Source organism: Crocodylus porosus, unplaced genomic scaffold (assembly GCF_001723895.1).
Source record: "Crocodylus porosus isolate Cpor-Errol unplaced genomic scaffold, CroPor_comp1, whole genome shotgun sequence".
Taxonomy (NCBI): domain Eukaryota; kingdom Metazoa; phylum Chordata; order Crocodylia; family Crocodylidae; genus Crocodylus; species Crocodylus porosus.
This window is the reverse complement of record NW_017728886.1, coordinates 29973025-29993692: the sequence shown is the minus strand read 5'-3', so window position 1 is coordinate 29993692 and position 20668 is coordinate 29973025. Positions and strand designations below refer to the sequence as shown.

The 20668-nt window shown below is 42.2% G+C and overlaps 1 protein-coding gene across 1 annotated transcript in view; it reads left to right on the top strand.

The window, feature by feature from the left end:
• Nucleotides 1-20668, top strand: part of GPR158 (G protein-coupled receptor 158) — a gene marked incomplete at its 5' end in the record, with an annotated part of 371372 nt that overhangs the window by 17995 nt on the left and 332709 nt on the right. The window contains one exon of the mRNA XM_019531865.1: nucleotides 518-623. Coding sequence (XP_019387410.1) covers nucleotides 518-623 — 106 coding nt within the window. The remainder of the gene's footprint in view (nucleotides 1-517; nucleotides 624-20668) is intronic.

Sequence of the window (20668 nt, the reverse complement as noted above, 5' to 3'; positions counted from 1 at the left end):
GGCGAGGGCTGACCAGCAATTGGTGACCACCTGCAGACACCACTGGCAGTGTCAGTGGTGAGGGGGTGTAGGCAGCAACTGGTTACTGCCTGCAGGTGCCATTGGCAGCATAGGCAGTGACCGATCTCAGGGGGTGCACTGCCAATCTCAGGGGGTGCATGTGCACCCCCTACGTGTTGCCAATGGTTCTTTGCAATAGGAAAAACTGCTCTAGTATTTTTCTGTAGTTAAAAAACAAATGAAAACTAAAAGTTGGCATTTTTGAGGGGTGTTTTGGGACTAAAAAGATTGAGAACCAGTGCCTTAGTGGCTGGTGTGAATGCTTCATTTATGTATTTAGAGCTCTGAACAAATTTATGTATTTAGAACTCTCTTTAGAAGATTTTAATTTTTTTGCCCCAAATTCCATGAAGGTATAAGCTGGGTTTGCATTGTACACATGTAGATAGCTAACAGTTTTAAAGGGTTAACTGGTAGAACTGAAGTTCCTGTACTAATTGCTGCTTTTTTGTTTCAGAGGCGTTGTTAAGGTTGATATAAACCTGCAGAAGCTGGACATTGACCAATGTTCAAGTGAAGGGTGGTTTTCGGGAACCCACAAATGCCATCTCAACAATTCTGAGGTAAGAGCATTTAAAAACAGAGCTTAACTTTAATAGTAAGTAATCTTTCCATTAGAAAATATTTGGTAGTGAGTGTCTTGTTTTCTGTAGTCCTTGCATGTGATTTGTCCTGAAAAGATTTCTCTATGCATCAAGATACTATGGTATGTATAAGCACCAGGAGTATTGACTTAAAAATATAAGAAAATTGAACTTTACTATGTAGACGCATTGGCCTTAGGGACAAAGAAGATTTATCAGTGAAATAAATGATTTATATGAAGTTCTATTACTGAGGCAAACAACAAGCATCCCTTTACGCACAGTCTTATAATAGCTTTATAATGAGAATCTCTAGCTTTGGGCTGGGGAAAATTTTGGATTATATAATAAAACTGGTTGAAATGCTGATGGTATTCATTCAAAATGACTTGCTTTGGAATGTGCGTTTGCAGTAATGGGCAAAATTGGATTTTGTGATTTTTTTTCCCTTTTGTTTTAAAATTGTAACGCCAACACTTTGACAGAACTGACTAAATGCTTTTATTTGACTCTTTCCTGTACTTCTCCCCTGCTTTCCTCTCTTGCTTCCCAAGGGACACCTGTCATTGACTTAATTTATAGCTGCATCACAGATAATCCAAACTGGCCAGCCAAGAGGCATACACTAAAGCTTTGAAAATGGAATCTGATCATTAGATATGGAAGAGAGGGGGTGGAGGAGGGGAGTTATTATTGATACGGGGAAAGACTGTCAAAGTCACAAAATGGATTTAATTGTCCAATTCCCAATTATTTACTACTGGAACTTGGATACCTCAATCCCATATTATGTCTTAAAAAAACTTTTTAAGAACTATGTAATGTATACAGAAGCTGGCAACTGTCTACTTAGGTGGCATTGTCATCAATAGATCCTGTTGGCGAATTTATTTATTTTTGGTAGTAAAATAATAATCTGTGAAAACCAAAATAATTTTCAGGAAAGGTGTTTTTGATGAGTAGCTCCAAAAAAAGATTGAAATATTTTATTTTGACATTTTTGACCAAAATTCTGCTTTTTCAGTTCAAAACAAATTTCAAAACGAAAAGTCAAGCTAGTCATAGTAAAAATAACTAACAGATTCAAAAGGCTGAAACTGAAAGAAAACCGTTTTTGTACTATTATTTCTCAAAGATGTCTGTCTTGTCGCTCTGAATTGGAAAGGGAAATTTATTTTGTTATTAGAAAACTATTTCCATCCAGTTCTTCTCATTTATAGATCTCCCCTTTTAAAAATGTGATGGCCATCCTGAGGTTGACTGTGTTTTGGCATATCCTAATTCCTCTGTCTATACACCATGAACATCAGTTTTGGGGGAGAAGGTGATAGTATGTGTTGAATTTTATTTATTCCAGCAACAAAGAGGGAAGGAAACATATTGCTGGGGGACCTTAATAGTGGGAAAGGCAGTGGGAAAGGGGGTTGGTACTAGTCTTCAGCTTGCCGTAGGACACATGCCAATCCATGGAAGTCTTTCTGTTTACTTTAGTTCTGGACCAGGCTTCATATCCTTTACATTTTAGAAAATGAGGTTAAAGTCAAACTAAGCTGGATGTTATGTTTCCATAATCACAATTTCCAATTTAATTTGAGGTCTAGCAAGAATGTTGTGGAGACTGTCATACAAAATGCTGTTACTGCTGATGAACTGTTAAGGGAAAAAAAGTTATTGTGGATTGCTATTGTCACTGGTGTCAGCAGTTCTTCAATTTGAACATGATCTCCACTATGGCTCATTGCTAGGTCTTCAGAAGACTTAAGAGTTCAATCTTTGAGCCACAGATCTGTCTTCAGAAGTTTCAGGTCTTCCAGCAGGGGAGAATAGGCCATAGGCTGAGATTTCTCTCTTTGTGGGTTGCCATAAAACCAAAAAAAATCCCAAACAAAATGGCTTCTTATTCACACTTGGAAATTTTCATGGAAACATAAGGTAGATTTTACTAGTGGAAAGTCTCATTTCCCTGAATAAAAACGCTCTGGCTATGAAAATCAGCTTCCTCATGAATATGACATTTAGTAAAATTGCTGTACTTGTGTGCTTTCTATTTTATTGCAATATATGTGGCATGTGATGTGTTACTTGGGAAAATTAAGTGCTGAATTAAATTGGCCTTGAAGGAAAATGTTAAAGGATACAGGGAGTTTCCTTTGATTTGCAAAAATATTTCAATTTCACATTTCTTTTTGTCTGTTATCATAGGAAGGTTAAGAAGTCTCCCTTTGTGTTGTTTGAAACAGACTGCTGGTGTGAGTTGGTAATGCAATAAAGTGTCTGTTTCGTAGGGTCCCAGCTGAAGTCAGTGGGCGTATGCTTAAGTCTATAACGATTACAAGGATTCTCAGAGGTCTTTGAATTCATCTTGTGCATTGTTGGGGCAAATATCTGTGTGTGCTTTTTGTTTATTTGCTGGCAGAATGACATCTATTTTATGTCAAAGGTCCTGCAGTCTCTGGATTTGTGATTCATATTAGACATATGGTGGTCAGCTGACTTTTTCTTTGCAAAACTCTTAGATGCTCTTGATTTTTTGCATTCCTGTTAATTCTAGTTGCATCATGTTTCCATGTCTTATTCTTTGAGAATCAATGGAAGCTACAGCATAGTACTTACCTACAGTACCTCTGCTGCTTTTGAGTCAAATGTAATCTATTGCTGTAATGCCAGAACTGACTTGTGATATTTTTAGGGAATCATCTAAAGGGAAGCACTTGACTTGCTTGATGATATAATGGATGATTTCTTTTTTATGGTAGAAAGTTAAATGGTCTTGTTTTCATCACTGTATAAGTTTTCATAAATGAATTCCCGTGCTGCAGAAGGGAACTAAAACCTCCATTCCAAGGTAATGGCTCTTCTGCCTGTAGTACAAAATTACAAACAGTCTACACATGCACTTGTATTACTTAACTCACAAAAATAATCCTATTGACGCTGTTGGGATCATGTACATAAAGGAAGTTGCATATGTGAGCATGAATGCGTGAAGATTGAAGTCATAACATGTGCCAGGTCCAACTTTCAGTCCTTGAGGCATGTCTCATAAAGCTTTCAGGATGCACTGCTGTTCACCCATGCTTTGTTGAGAAAAGGGCAGAAAAGAATCCCTGCAGAGTAGTTTATGTGCAGCTCCAGTCCTTGGTGTCCTATACTGCCTGCACATCCTGCTACTAAAGAGTTGTAGGTTGTTAATGCAGTGCTAGGTCAGGAGGAGCTAAGCGTACGGGAGAAAGATGCATAGGTGCTCCAAGCTAAAAATGAAACTTCCCATTTTCTTTGAAGTATTGACAGGGCTGGTGGTAGGGGCACACAGAGGTGCTGGAGATAGTCCCCAAATCAAAGGTTTCCCTTTTATCTTGGGTCCTCATATTAGGAGAGCTTTTCAGCCTGATGGAGGCCCTGCTCTTTTCGTGGCTGATGGCTCACAACTCCTGTGGAGCTTGAAGTGGTTTCTGGCCCCAAACTTTGTCTTTCTTTTCCAAGTTGGTTGTTCATGCTGATTCTACCATGGGGAGAAGGAGAATGAAGTATCCGCACAACAGTAAATGCATCTTTACATACCCATAACATTTTCCATTTAATATTTAAAAAATAATCAGTAATTACATTAATTCTACAACCCCTGTGAGGGAACAGACATCCCTGTTTTTAGAGAAGGAGAAAATGAGGTTTGGAGCATTTTACGAGTACTTTGTTTTTCAGGCAAAGTGATTCTGTGTCTTAGTAGGGAGAAGAACATGTATTTCCTGACTTACGGTTCTGTGCTTGATCTCTTGTTCATGGACATTTCAATGCAGAGCTCTCACTCAAGACTTTTTGGCTGAGCAAAGCATGCTGTTTTCATCTATGAAAACTTTTCTCCACCCTGAATGTCTTATTTAGTTCCGAATATTTGTTTTGTGAATATTGCTCTGTATTTGCATCAGATTTTACTGAGGCGTGTTGCGTGGGTGCTGTATCTTGTAATAAAGGCAGTACAACTCAGCAGAGGCACTTTAGAAGATGCACAGTGTGAAACCAGGCTTTTAGGGCATGTGTATACGAGATGTGGTAATGTGCATTAGCCTAATGTAATGCACATTACAGGAGTATGTCTAAATGGTGAAATTAGGCTAATCACACCTAAATCTGATACCTGCAAATGCAGGTATCAGATTTAGGTGTGATTAGTTAAAGTGCTTTAATGCACGTATAGATGCGACCTGTCACTAACTTTAGTGCCGGGTCTGCCCAGGCACTAGGGGCACATGGCAGGGCTGCAGGGACTTGGCACTAACTTTAGTGCCAAATCTCTGCATGTGTAGATACCCTCAAAAATTGCTTAATGCGTATTAAATTTAGTTGCGCTTAAGTGCACATGGAGACACGCCCCTTTTGTAAGAAAAGCAGGCTAGAATCTCTGCAAAGCTTTCTCCCCTTTGTAGCAGCACAAAGACAGGATTTGAAGTTGGGAAATATCCTTTTTTCTAGGAAGATAGAAAGTTTTAAATTCTTCCATGCTACCTTGTTCTAGATGGGCAGCAGGATGGGCTGGAAGTAAGAAAATGTATCATGCTCCCATGAGCCCATTTCTGGGGTTGTGTGGCAGCCAAATTCAGCTGGCAGCAAACCAAGAAGAAATCCCTTTGTGCTTGGCTGAGGAGCCAGTTGAGGAAAACTGTTATCTGTGGAGTAATGACTGAACCCATCTAAATCAGAATCCCCCCTAAATGGAACCATAAGAGAACAACATGAGAGAGAAAGGAAAGAAAGGACACAGGAATAAAACATACAACATTAATGCTACTATGTAATTTTATTCTTCATGTTGCCACATGCTTTTGGGGCCACTATATAAATAATTAGTGAACTTCTGAAGATGTTACTAAGAACTTTACAGAGAAAAGGTATTTGCAATCTAATAAAAATTAGCAGAAGATTGATGGGAAATGGAAAGAAAAGGAAAAGAAAGAATATAATATTGAATATAAGCCTATTGAGGAATTGAATATGCTAGAAGTCTATGTATGTACTGGGGCTGGACTGAGATGAGCGGCCAGATTTTCAGTGGGAAGAGGGAAAGTTAGGAAAGATTGGGCCTGAAGCCATGGCATTATCACATTCTAATATGTTGTTGTGACAAGAAGATGCAAATATTGTTGCATTAAACAGGATTTTGGGCTTAAAGGAGTCACTAAAGGAACTTCATTGGGGGACTGAAAAATTCTACAGAGAAACAGGATGTGATCAAGTCACTGGCCAGAGGTGCAGTAGGATGCCTGAGCACCTGGAGCAACAACAGAACATAGGGCAGTGTAACAGGGCAGTCTGTCCTTTTAAGGGACTCAGTGAGTCCTGGGGTGGGGGCCCAGCTATAGGTAATTAGCTGGCAGTTAAAAGGACAAGGGGAGAGAAAGCTCAAGCAGCTTGAGTTGGGGAAGGAGCAGTTTCTGGGCAGGAAGCTTACGTCTAGATAGGGCCCTCACCTGACACATGGAGAAAGGCATCTTATGCATTTATCTGTTTGTTTGGACCAAGGAGTTTCGTTTTGTGTTATGAGGCCTGGCTGAGGGGTTCCCTCGGGACAAAGCCAGACACCAAGGCCTGCTTATGAACTTGTTTGGATGGTCTGATGGACTCCTAAGGGGTTAAAGCTTGCCTGCATAGCAGCAGGCATATCATCCTGCTTATCAAGTATCATTGTCTTTACTGCCAGAGGCATTGTGGAAGCTGGCTGGCAGTACAGCTGCTGTTAATTTTGTACTCCCTTTTGTTTCCCCTCCGTCTCCCTTTACTCCCTGGGTTGGCAGTTGGGCATTGTGTTCCAGTTACACCTCCTTCATTATGCTACTGTTGATGGCTATCGGATGCACAGCTGATGACACAAATGCACAGAGGATTTGGATGGCTTATTTTGTCTTTCCTTGCACCTCTACATGTTCTTAGAGCAGGTGCTACCCCTAGACAGCAACTAGTACATAATGGACTTACCATAAGTAACCATTACTAACTGTGGTGTGTTCTTCAGAGGAGCTTCAGCTACTTTAGTTTCCAGGAGAGAGAGGTAGGGTGACATGCTAAGAAGGGGTACAGGACAGTACATCCCTCTGACTTTTTTACATTACAAGGCCTGTACTATTAGAGGCTTTGCCAGAAGAGCCCCATAATGGAGGTTGAGAGTACCCTGGCAGAAATGAGTTTTGTGTTGGCATAGATTCACCAGTTTCCCAAATGACACTAAGCTTAAATGACAAAAAGCACTCCTCTGTCATCACAGTGAATTCTAGGTTGGGGATTTTGCTAGCATAGCTGTGCAAGTTTTGTGTGTGTGTGCAGGAAACACAAGCACACACACACCATATCCTAGTTAATATAACTATATCAGCAAAATATTTGACTGTGGCTCAACAGTTTCTAAACCTTTTGGACAAGGAGACCACTATAAGCCTTCCAAACTTCTTGTGAACCAGCAGGCACCCTTATTAATCCTTACTTATAAAGGGTTGTAAGGGACCTGGAGTAATCCTTGGACCACTTATAGCCTCATGGATCACCAGACCATTGTTATGGCCTACACCAGTGATTTCTAGCCTCCAGCAGGTTGCAGTGGCTTGAGGTCATTTTTCTTTCCTTCCCGCTCTTTCTCTTCTGGACCACATAGAAAGAACAGAAGCTCTGGCTACACTGATGAGAAAGGAGGCATGTAAATCTAATAAATAAATTAATGATCCAAGTTTTCTATTCCTATTATCCTCATTTGACTATTATCTTTCCAGTTTCTAGAAAACTTCCAGGCTCAAATGATTCTTTCAGGCCCAAATGATTCCAAAGGAGTACTTGCAAGAATCTGAATAAGTCAAATTACAGTACAATGATCATTTACTTTTTAGTGAAATAATTAATTGTTATCCAGTTTCTTTGCTTGTTCCGTATAGTGCTTGCAACACAGGAAAGCTCCTGTGGTTTTTTTTTTTAGCAGCATTATCTTGTTATATTCTAGAACAGAGGTTTTAATTGGCTTCTTTTGATGCTCTCTGAGATATTTTCCCCTCAGCAATATTTAACTTGTGCATTTTATTATGGTTGCACTGTCTTGTGCATGTTGTGTGTTTTTCTAAATATATTTTAAAATGATGTTAATTAGTATGTCAATGAATGATAAACCTTTAGGCAAAATTTTGTGAAAGCAGCAAATAGATTTTCCTTCTGAGGATTCAGAGGCCTCTTGTAGGAAAAGCAAATAAGAAATACTAGGAAAGAATTTAATAAGGCTAACCGGTGAGTTCATCTGAAACCCTTTTTCCCTTTTTATAAAAAAGTAGGATCCAATGGTAACATAGAAATTAAAGGAACTTCAATGGTTATCAATAGGCCAATCCCCTGGTATTGTATGCATCATATTATCTAATCTCATTCATAAACTCCTTGAGTTCTATCTTCAAAATAGTTATTTTTTGTTGCCCTGATATTGCAAGGGGAAGGCTGTTCTAGATCCTTCTTGTTGTAGTGCAGGGATGGCCAACTTGCACACTGGATGCCTCAAGTGGCATGGGTGCATATGCAAGTAATAACTTTTTGATGGTTAAACTGCCTTAACTTTTTTAAGTTGACTTAACTGTCAGGGAATACATGCATATGTGGAGCAGAGTTCATTTATATGCAGCACAAGATAATACTCCTCTGAGGTGTATAATCTTGATTTGCATTAGTTAAGTTGACTTAGCTTACAAGATGGCTGTCACTATGTGAAGGAGCTGTATGTGTGTACACTCCAGTGCGGCTTAAGTCAACTTAGTTAAGCCACTTTGTGTGTGTGTGTGTGTGTGTGTGTGTGTGTATGCAGGGCCATCCCTAGGGTTGGATGAGTGGGGTGGCTGCCCCAGGCCCCACTCTTTGTGGGGCCCCTCAGACGGTGCCATACAGGCCCTGCTGTGGCTGCTGCATGCCGCAAGCTCCGCAGTCCAGCCACTCATCACCCGCGCTCTCCCCTGGCCCCACACAGGCTGATATGCCCCAGGCCTGCACAATCCTAGGGACAGCTCTGTGTGTGTGCCCCCATGATGGTTACTGTGTGTGCAGCTTGTTATTTGGTAGGACAGGAAGCAGAGCAGCAGATCTGGCAGGGACCAGAAAACAGAGCACCAGACTGGATTGGGGAGGGTGATCAGAGTGACACATGGGCAGGATGCAGGGCTAATCTGTATCATGCCTGCCACAAAGTTGGCTTCCACTGTTCTAATGATTAGAAACCTTCCAGTTGCTAGCTAAAACTTATTCACAGTCAGTTTATACTAATATGTTCTTGGGTCAATATTGTCCTTTAGCTTACTTAGCTCTTCCCACTCTTTAGTGTTTACCTCTGATAAAACTGGAGAGAGCAAATATTCTCTTAAACTTCATTTTGCTAGACTAAGAAAGCATCACTTATTTGTATTTCCCCCCCTCATAAGACAAGCTGTTCACTCCCATGATCATCCTAAAAGCCCTTTTCTGCACTGGTTCCTGTTTGCATTCATTTGGTCTGAACGTATGTGATCTGTGCCTCATATATTGGCATCAATGTCTCCATATCTTTTATGAAAATAGTTGAATCACTTTGATTAGTTTATAATTACTCTGTGACAAATTATAGCACCAAGGTTCTTCTCTTCCAGTCATTTATAAAACTGACGTGCTCCTAGCTTGTGATGAAAGATTTTGTTGTCAGTCACAAATGTATGCTCTTTATATTTTATACTGTTGGATGTCCAGTCAAGGTCATCCCGTTCTTTCTATATGATATCCTGATTCCCCTCTGTATTAACAGTGCATTCTAGCTTTGTGTTATCAGTGAGTTGTATCAGCACACTCCTGCTTTTTGTGCCATTTCTTTAGTTACTGTGTGCAACCTATTACCTTTAGTAAGACTGTTTGGGTATTTTTATATGTGCAAGTGCTGCGGCACTGGGCACTTTAAAAAGTGCCCAGAGCTGCAATGCTTGCAGTTGTATAAGTGGCAAAATGCGCATCAGCATGAAGAAAATGGTGGCAGTGCCCTTTTTAATTAAAACATCTTGGAGGTGCTTTAGTTCAAAAGCTCACTGCCACCATTTTCTCTGTGCCGACCTGCATTTCACCACTTATACAACTGCAAGTGGTGTAGTGCAGTGTGCGTCAACTCACATGCAGAGCAGATTCTGCATGCAATCAAGTCTGCTCCAAAACGGGAGATATCCAGCGCATCTGGGAACAAAAAGGTATGTGTATAAATGCCCTTTAGGACTAGTAATATCACAGGAATTGAGATATATAGCAATAGGGTTAATGTTTTTGGCAGGAATACCACAAATTACTCCTGCACCCTTTCATTGATTCCCCATTCCCTGTCTGATTTGGTGATAATTTTTCTGCTCCCAGTCCTAGGCTCCCACCCTAATCTATTTATCTGCTTTCTGCTTCCTTCCCTGTGTTCCCTGGCCAACTTACTGCTTTCCTTTCTGCTTTGTGTCCCATCTGTTGCTGTGCTGCCTGCCCCTCCCTGGTCTGCCATGTGCCACACATAGAGGCTTCCCATACTACTTGTAGTACAAATGCCACAGGCTGGCCATCCCTGATAGATGCATTGTATGTGAGAGAATGGAAGGATAAAATGGCAGGATTGGGTATTCATATCACCCCAGGAAGGGGCGGGGTTTTTTACTTAGGGTTCCCTTATAAAGAAGAAATGACAGGTCTGTCACCAGAGTAGATTTAACAGAAGAGTGTTCTGTCTGTCAAAGATTCAAGAAGCAGGCATGAGAATAAAAAGGATTCTGAAGTGAGAAGCGAACAAACCAGAAGTAGTACTTCATGTTAGGACAATTGCTATTTCCAGGTCAATGGGACCATTATTTCAGGCCCCCAGAGCACTGGAGGCTTGAGTGATCCTCAGTGGAATTATTTCAGTCCTTATAGATGATAAGAAAAATCAACAGATAATTCAAAGATTGGTGTTCTGAGGAGGGCTTTAGGATGTTCCACCACTGAGAGACATTCACATAAAAAAGGACTGTTTTTTTGGATGGAGGCATTCTACCTGGGCTCACAGCTTTCTGACATTAAGGCTAGCACAACTGATAAGAGTTTGAACTAAAAAGAATTGGGGAGAAGGTTGGGAGAGACTTGTGTAATTTTCACACCTGGTTTTATTGCAGAGGGAGAGAAATACCAGATAAATGAAGATGCAACAAAGAATATAAGAATGTCAGATGGTAGGATGTTGGACAGCAAAGAGAAAAGTGTGAGACTGATGAGAACTGGTAGGCAATTCAATTAGTGAAAAGGCCATACTTAATTTGGCTAGGAAACTGTGTGGAATCAATAAGAAACAAGTGAAATATCCTATCCTAATGCGAGGATGTTAGTTTAGAGTGAAAAACTGGATCTTATAGGAATAAGAGAGACATGATGAAATAGCAGTCATGATAGGAACACAGCACTGAAGGGTGTATACTCTTTAGAGGAGACAGAAATGAAGTTAACGGTCTTGGGATAGTCTTTCTGTTCCTTTTCTGTTTAGCATGGATAAAACAGAGTCTAGTTGAGTCAAAATCTCTGTAGAGAAGGATTGCAAATGAGTGCACTGGGGTAGTGGGATCTGCTGATGTGTAAGGGGGGAGGTGCTGGATCACCCTTCTGTTCCCCACCCTGAACCTGCCCTACAGTGGCTCCTGCAGTGGGGATAGCAGAACAGCAGCTGTGGTGCAGAGTTAGGAGCATAGGTTGAAGGTTTGCTGGTGCAGAGGGGAAATGTCACCTCCTTTTCTGCCACAAAAACATTGGTGTTTGAATGGTTGCTGGACATGTATCAGTGATTTAAGAAAAAAAAGGGGGAGGAGCATGACCCCACTCCTTCAGTAGTAAACCTGTGGCTATGTTGCTGTACCATGAATGGTCACTGCTCCAGGTGCACAACTGGCCAGTTATGCTTATAATCTGAGTTGCTAGATATAGATTGGAAAACAGAGAATAAATGCTGCTAACAGTGGTAGGACCCAGATACTTCAGGCTGTAATCACAAATAGATTTGTTCACTTAAACCACTGAATCAGCGAGCGGTGGTATTTCATTAGATTTGGTTTTGGTAAGTAATGAGGATATTATAGAAGAACTGGTTATGAAAATAATTTTGGATCAATTGTCCATGAATTGATTCAGTGTACATGGAAGAATAAGCAAGAATAGGTCTGTAAGAAAGAGTCTCTATTTTAAAAAGGGAATTTTTGAGAAATTAAAAGAATTTATTGAGGCTGAGGATACTTGTGATTTAAGTCAAAAGTCCAAAAGTTGTTTGAAACGAACTTGTAACATGAACACAAACTTTTCAGGAAGAACTTCTGACCTAACTGGATGAATAGGCACCTTGGAAACATAATTAGAAATAAATATAGGTGGTAAATGAAATGGGGGAGGGGGAGAATTGAAAAGGATCAATTTGCAAAGAAAATAAGTATATTGAAAAATTGATAATTATGAAAAGTCAGGCTGAGTTAGGTTTTTAAAGTATATTAAAAGAAACAGATAATGAAGTGGGGCTGCTGGGCGAGGAAGATGGGGTAGAGAATAATGATAATCTAAATGAGTACTTTGCCTCAATTTTTAGTATGAATAATGCGGATGAAGTTTGGGCAAAATGGGCTGGCTGCTGGGAATGAGCATACAGAAATGGAGATAATCACTGACTGAGGAAGGAAAATTTAAAGAGCTGAGTGTTCAAATTAAAAGTGGGGACTAGATCATTTCCATCCCAGAATTTTGAAATACTGACATGTGACATCAGGTCTCATAGTGAAGGGTTTTCGTAAGTCTATCAAGTTGGTTGTAGTGTCAAATGACTGGAAGAGAGCTAATCTGGCACATATTTAAGAAGGGGAAGGGAAAAAATGATCCAGGTAATAGCAGGCCTATTGGTTTGATCTTAATAGTATTAGGACAACATTTGAAGAAAAGGATAATTAAGGACTTAATAATAAATGGAAAGTGTTTACCAAAAGTGGATTTAAATCTACAGAGATGGTGAATCTTATTAAAACATATACACCAGCAAGAACAACTGGGTATGGCAGATGAAGTCTCTTTTTGTTAGTGTAGACCTTCATCCTCAGCGGTCTTCTGGGTAGTGTACAGCCTCTACCCTCAGCAAGCCCTCCAGGTGGCCGGCAAGGGAACAAGCAACAGCAAAACACAGGATAAACAATATGCCAGCAGATGAAACCCGGCAGGGATAAAACGAGAATACATCAATAAAAATCAGCACATAAAGATAATAAACACATGGAAGTAAAATACTGAATAAGGGGTGTTCTAGGAGACCCTTAAGCAATTGAACAACTAGCAGGCAAAACAAGGCAGTTCATGGGCATTTTATAACACAACATCAAAGTTGAATGGCATGTGCCCCCGGCAGCTGGGTGGACATGGCTGCGCCGGTGGGAGTGTGGCAGTGGTGGCAGGAGCGTGGTGGCAATGAGCTGGGAGCTCTCGCAGATGCCACTGGCGCTGTCGGCAGCCAGGGGGAAAGGGGTGGCAAGCCTGACCACAGGCCGCCAGCAGTGTTGGCAGTAGCCAGGGGCAATCATGGACTGCCTGATGACAGTGGGGTGGTGAGTGACAACCACCCGCAGGCGCTGCCAACAGAGTCTTTTTGCAGGGGGTGCACTGCCATGTGCCCATGTGCACCCCCTATGCATCGCTCCTGAAAGTACACAAGTTTACAGCAAAACATACAATCTACAGGCTACTCCACAGTATAAGGAATGAAGATAATCTTGAACAGTTACTTAATAAAGTAGACAATGGTACAGCAATTGTGCCCAAAGGGAAAAAATAATATATGGAAACAAAACAGGTTACCATAAAGAAACAGTCACCCACAACTAGTCCACTTGACTAGAATGGCTTGGTAACTACAAAGCCAGGGGCCCTCCTTCCCTGTGGAAACCCCTGTCTCTTCCTTCTCCCTGGGACTGCAATCCCCTACCCGGGTAACTCATGATTCCCCAACAGCTCTGGTGGACTGACTCTCTCTCTCTCTTTTTCTCTCTCTCTTTCTCTCTGTGGGGTTGGCTGCCAGGCCTTCCCCGCCTTGGCTGGGATGGGCACTCAGTCCTGCTGTTGCTTGCTGCAAGAAGGCCTGAGCTGCCTCATACAGCTACCCAGGCCTATCAGCCCTCTCAGGACCAATGCACCACTCTGTGCACCATTGGGGCTTCTGCCTCTCATGGAATGGGGACCCATGCTGCCTCATGGAGCCATGAAGTCCCTTCAGCTCTCTTCATGCACCGCTCTGTGCACCAACACTGCGGGGCTGGGACTCAGCCACTCGCTGCTTCCTGCTACTGGAGGCATCTCTAGAGTGCTTCTGGGTCAACTGCTCTGCCCCACTGGTCAGCTCTGCCAGCTCTTCTGAAGCCCTTCCTCACTTCCCCTTGTTGAAGCTGGCGGTGTGCTGGGCATGTGGGCTTTTATCCCTTCTAGAAGCTGCACCCCCAGACTGCAAATTGACCAATGGGGAGGCCCGAGGGGTTAGTTCCCCCTCAGGTCCTTTTCTTCACCTCACCTTTGTGTCAAGGCAGGGCAAGCCTGCCCCCTGCCTTCTCCTGATTGGTGGGGAAGGGAAATGCCCCCCCTTCCCCCTCCCCATCCACTCAAACCAACAAGTCAGGCTGCTGGTGAGCCCACTGGCCAGCCTGCAACAAAAATAAAATTTAAAGTTTTCCCTTACCCAATTGTAGAACACTATTTATTTTCTCTAACATGAGACATGTAAGGTATTTGTTCAACTAAGCTATTTTCTGTAAATAAGTGGGGAATTTTGCAGTGCAAAGTGTTGTATCATTTCCAGTTAACATTTTTTTCAATAGAGAGGATTTTAGTTAACCAATATTATACCATAATGAAATTGCTGGCAATAGTCCTTTCACAACGCACATCATAACAATCCTACTAGTGGCAACTCGCTATTAACGTGCCAAACTGTCGGCTCACATTTCCTGTTTGACTTAACTGCCAGTTAACTTGATAATATTACCTATCAATGAACTAAGAACTGGATAAGAAATGCTGTTGCTATCTATATTTTCATCAGTACTAAGAAAATGGGGACAATCAGTAATAAGAACAATGTGGCCTCCTGAGAACCGTGATGCTTAAATGATATCTCTGGAGCGTAACCTCCATCTTTAAGTATCATCTATCTTTGGGAACAGAAGTAATATAAAGGTGAGAGAAAATAGTATTTTTCCTTTTTCCATTATTATGTGAAATCACTTTATCAGCAATTTGGTGGGTATGAATTGTGAACTTGAACTGTGGTTTTTTTTTATCTGAAAATATTTTTTTTCAGATAATTTTTGCACAAGCACTGCATAGAATGGAGGGGGAGGGAGCTTTGCAGACAGGGGTTTGCCTGACTTTGAACTGAAGGGAGAGGGGTAGTGGGGAGGGGACTGCAAGGTAGATGGGCTCCAATCTACCTTCTCTCTCCTTGCAGACACCGGGCAAACACCACCTTGCAGCTCCCCCCCACCCTTTCTGAAGACCAACACACTGACAAACTGACCTTAGAAGTGCTCTACTTCATAGTGCCTTCATCTAATCCCTCATTAGGTGAGGGGTAATTGATCACATGATTGGCCTTTTTTAAAGCGCTCTGCAGCCATGCACATGTGTCATGGCACAGCTGTAAAGCACTTTCAGGGGGTTGATCACGTGACAAATGTGACTTCTATCAGTGGCCTGACTGATCACCTGATGGCTCCAGGTGCATGTGAATGCCATCAGATTCCTGGAGCTTTGTCAGCCTGGCTTCTACCCTAGCTATAGCATGGAGACTGTGGTTGACAGTGCTTGGAGATTGACAGAAGAAATTGCCTTGTTGATCTTACTGTATCTTTCAGAGGTCTTTGATATAGTTATCAAGTGCTGATAAAGCATTTGCATGCCCTGGTGGATATTTATTGATTTCCCTTAAGTGGGTGCATTCTTTCTAGGAGGGAGGTCCCAAAGGGTAGTGATAGGTGAGTGTTTGTCATCCTCTCAGGACCTTTCTTATGGGGTCCCCCAGAGTTCCATCTAATTTCCGCTCTTCTGTTCAACATTTATATGAGGCCATTGGTTGAGCTTGTGGAGATGTTTGGACAGGTGATCATTTAGTATGCTGATGGTGTCCAACTTACTTTTTTTCTCAGGTGATCTGTGCCCTGTAGGTTGAATCCAGACATGACAGATGTGATGGTGCTGGGCTGCCACCCATATAGATTTCATAGATTTCATAGACATTAGGGCTGGAAGGGACCTCGGAGATCATCGTGTCCAGCCCCCTGCCCAAGGGGCAGGAAGTCAGCTGGGGTCATAGGATCCCAGCAAGATAAGCATCCAATCTACTCTTGAAGGTGTTCAATGTAGGTGCTTGAACCACCTCCGCTGGCAGGCTGTTCCAGACCTTGGGGGCTCGGACGGTAAAGAAATTCTTCCTTATGTCCAGCCTGAAACGGTCTTGCAGGAGTTTGTGACCGTTCGACCTCGTCATCCCTAGGGGCGCTCTGGTGAACAAACGTTCCCCCAGATCCTGGTGGTCACCCTTGATAAACTTATAGGTGGCCATCAGATCACCCCTGAGCCTACGCTTTTCCAGGCTAAAGAGTCCCATGGCTCTCAGCCTGTCATCGTAAGATCTGTTTTCCTGACCTCTGATCATGCAGGTGGCTGACCTGAGGGGATTGGGACACTTGGCACTAGGTTCAATTGCCCCTTGTCATTCAGTTTTGTAGCCTTTGGGTGCTCCTCCCTGCACCTGGTGGCAGTGGTAGCTAGGATTGTCTTTTTTAACTCCATCTAATAAGAAGGCTGTAATCCTTTCCTTCAGATTCAGATATGGCCACCATCATCCTTGCCTTCATAAACTTGGGCTAGACTACCACAATGCCCTTTAGGTGGGCCTGCCCTTGAAGACTACTAGGAAGATGCAGCTGATGCAGAATGTGCTACCCCTCCCTCTGACAGGAGTTGGTTACCAGGAGCACTTAACTCAAGTCTTTCAGTAGCCTTCAAGGTGCTGGGTTTGACCTACAAGATGGTAGCCAGTCTAGGCCCTATGCCTTTTCCTTTTGTGATTCCTTAGCTCAACTGAGGGCAACCTACTGCAAATGCTATCGATGTACCAAACTTGCATAGCAAAAATGCATCAGAGGTCATTTTTGACAGTCACTTCTCAGCTCTGGAACTCTCTCCTCCTTGGGCTTCCCCTCTCCTGGACATCTCCTGGAAGTTCTGTAAGAGCTTTCTATTTGGGCAGGCATTTGGCAAGCAAGGGACAGCTGGGTTACTGCTGGGGAGGATGGGGGTGAGCGGGAGAGTTCTGGGGCTTTTTTAGCATTCTACTTGCTTTTAAGTTATTCTCTTACTGTAAGTTGCCTTGAGCCTTTGTTGGGAAGGGTGCCATAAGTCTAATAAATAAATACTTGGTACTGTTTCTCTTTATAGAGGACACACTGGAGACAGCATGATATCTACAACCAGTGTGAGTAGTATATATAAGGTACATTAGACCTTTGTAGTCATCTCCTTTCATAAGTTCAGTGAAACTATAAGTATAAAATATTAAAACTGTTTAAGAGAAGTATACTTTCTTCAAATGGTACATGTTTGGAGATATGTACTTCTAAATAGCTGAATTTGCACTTCCTGTTAGAGGAGGTGCAGATCTATATTTGCAGTTCAGGAAACAGGAGCAGACTGCGCATGCAAATTAGTCTGCTTTAAAAAAAACCAAACACTTACTCTGGAGGCCAGTCTTTACCATTTATTCACTCAAAGTGGCTTGAAATGGAATAGTTTGAAATGAGAAACATATTCTCATATTTCATAGGAAATGTGAGTTCTTGAGTTACTAGGGTTTATAGTTTTCTCTCCATGAAGATACATGTGTTTGAACAAATGTGCTATATGTAAGTATGCCACCAACCTCTGGTATCTGGGGCACACTTTTTTTTTTCCTGGACTAAAATTGGTGGCGTGTTTCACTCTTACCCAAAAGATACATATTTCAGGATATAACATACTCCATTCCCCTGACAGAGGAAATTATACCAGTGCTGAGAATGTACTGACGTGACATGAAATGCATCTTTCTTTAAGCAAAGAATTAGTCTCTATACTAGTGGTTCTGAACCTTTTCAGCCTCAAGGCCCTCTTCCATCGCTTTTCTGAATTTTATAGCACTCCATTTGCAAATCACTGAGACAGATCTAAATCAAGAAAATGTATAGAGGGGGACTCGAGGCTAAAAAAGTTGAGAATCACTGATTTAGCTGGTGCCACTTAAGGGTGGTAGGGGCAAGACCTCACTCTGCTGTGCCCTGCTTTTTCCACTGTCTTCCCCCTCCTGACCCCTGGGGTAGGGTCAGAAGTTACACATAAAACAGGAAAAGTGTTTGGAAACGTGTTTAAATCTGTAACGCATCAGAAGTTCTGTCCTCATAAACCATTTTCAAAATGGGTGAAACTGGCTAAAGATAAACATGGATGCAGTATCAGACTTAACTGATTTAGATTAAACCAGTTTATTGAATTTCTGTCTCAGATCCCCTCAAGTTTCAAATTGAACTCTCAGTCTCCCAGCATCTCAGGATACTTTGCAAGTCCCCTGCAACGCCCCCCTCTCACAAGGTGGATGGGCTTGCCTTGATCCAACCTGTCTGCTCCAGACAGGCAGGGAGGTGTGCTTTGGTGCCCCCTGACTTCTGGCTGGGCCACTGCAGGCGTGTGGCTGCATTTCTGGAATCAGCAGTCTGTTTACTTGCTTATTGGTTCTATCTGCGCAACTTAGACAAACTGCAAAGACTGAATTGATTCAGCCTCAGACTTTTTGACTGTTTGTACTTAGTTCTGGTCTTCAGGATCTTTCACATGCCAGTGGTGACCCCCACAGCCTCTTCTGCTAGACCCAGAAGTATGGGAGTAGTGGAGGGGATGATCTGGGCCACAAAGCAGGGCTCCATTTGTGCATCCACCTGCCTGCTTACTTGCTTGCAGCAGAATGTGATGTGGTAAACCTGAGAGGGGGCCAGCACAGGAGCTGCAGGGGTGTGGGGAAGTGTAGCAGCAGTGATCCCAGTCCCCAGAAGAGCAGCCACAGGCACTACTGGAGTAGCTGAGGCAGGTGCAGGGTGCCAGATGGGGGCTGAGGACATTTACCTCTTCACACAAGGAGATCTCATGGCACACTTCCATTGCTCTTGCAAACACACCCTTTGGGAATCACTGCTATATACACACAACCTAAAGCTGAAGGGCATGTTGTTTTTAGTTATGACACAATGTCTGTGGTTTCCTCATTGTCCTTGGCAGTAAGTTTGGGTAGAAAACCTCAGTGCCTTGGGGACAGACAGTTGTTTTAACAAGTAAGCAGTTACTCTTAGGATTTTCATGGTAAGGAGATGCTTATGTTTTTGTTGGGGACAACATTTGGAGAACATGCAGGGAAGAGGCTTATAGCAAAGGGCAGCCTGAACATTGTGAGGTGGTTCCTGGAGGGCAGGAAGATGATGGGAGAAGTGAATGGAGTTTACAATAGTACAGGTAAATCAGAAAAATAGTAGGAGCACACACACAAAAAACATCTTTCCACAACTCTAGAAGCCAAAATGAAGCTAACATAAGGTACTCAAATGAACTAGGTACAGGAGTAAGAAAACCTGGATTCTTAAAATATTCTTCAAACCTTGAGATTCTCCTTTTAATGCATTAGGCTTTCTTCCACATCCATGCTGGCAGCTGCTGACACTTCTAGTAATGGCTTTAGAATCCTTATCAACACAGCAGTGATAAAGCAGAGGCCAAGGGAGGATGGGAGTGTCTGAGGAAATCATTCAGCACAGTCCATTGAGAGCAATCTAACAGTTCCAGCAAGCAGAATCAGTCTGAAAATTGCAACGGATTCCACACTACTCCCCCTCCTAATGAGAGTGCCAGCAGCTTGTAATGAGAGCAGGCACAGCTGTCATTCCTTTGGGTTTGAAAAGTATTCCACAAATGACAGAATGCAAAAATATCTAGGGAGAATAAAAGCATCAGAGTAAACAAAAAAGCTGAATCTTTGTTGCTGTGTGATTTGTACAAGAATACATAGACCAAGCACGTATGTATTTATTGTGTAAAAACACACAGCCACATGGAGTCAAGCAGAACAGCAAAAAAACCCCCAATCTTCCCTACCCCCAAACCCCAACGCACAATCTGTATTTATTTAGCAGCACAGAATGCTGTGCAATGACCCAAGGCACTTTTTCAATAAAATTAGATCATCCTAAGGCAGCAAGCAGGAATTAGGGCATGGGGGTGATGAAAAGTAAAATCATAGTACAAATTAAGCTGGAGGGAAGGAAAAACAATGCTTTCAAAATCTTCAGGTGGGACATTCCTCAGTGTCACTATCAAACTGGGAAAGGACTAACTCAAATTCTCCTAGGGAACTACTTCTCTTCTGGAAGCAGAAGCAGGACAAGAGGTGAGCATCCAACATGATACGATCCTAATGGATCATGTTGAGTAGAATTTTCATGTCCTCATTTGCTGATATTTTTCTATTATTATCATTTTCTATTTTAAAACAAAAATGAAAAGGGTGAGATGCATTGGTGACACAGCATGAAGGTGCACAGAGACTGAACATTATCGTTAAGTTTTAAATTGGTAGTAATGCTTGTAGAATCCCAAATAGTGAGGCGTTAGAATAATGGAGGTGTGGGAGTAGGAATAACCGAAATGGGACAAGGAGCATATCTTCAAGTCTATATAAAAGACTATGAAAGCATCAAATGCTGTTTCAAGTCTTGGGCTGAACAGGTGAGGTAAGGTAGAAACAAGAAAAAATGAAACAGCTCAGAGTAGTTAATAAATGAAGACTTAACTAAAAGTTCTTAGAACCATTAGGGGAAAGAAATCAGTGACACAACTGCAAAGTGTCACAAAAGCCGTGAGAGATGCACGGGTGAAGCCTGCTGAGCCCCCGCTCCCCCGAAGCCCCC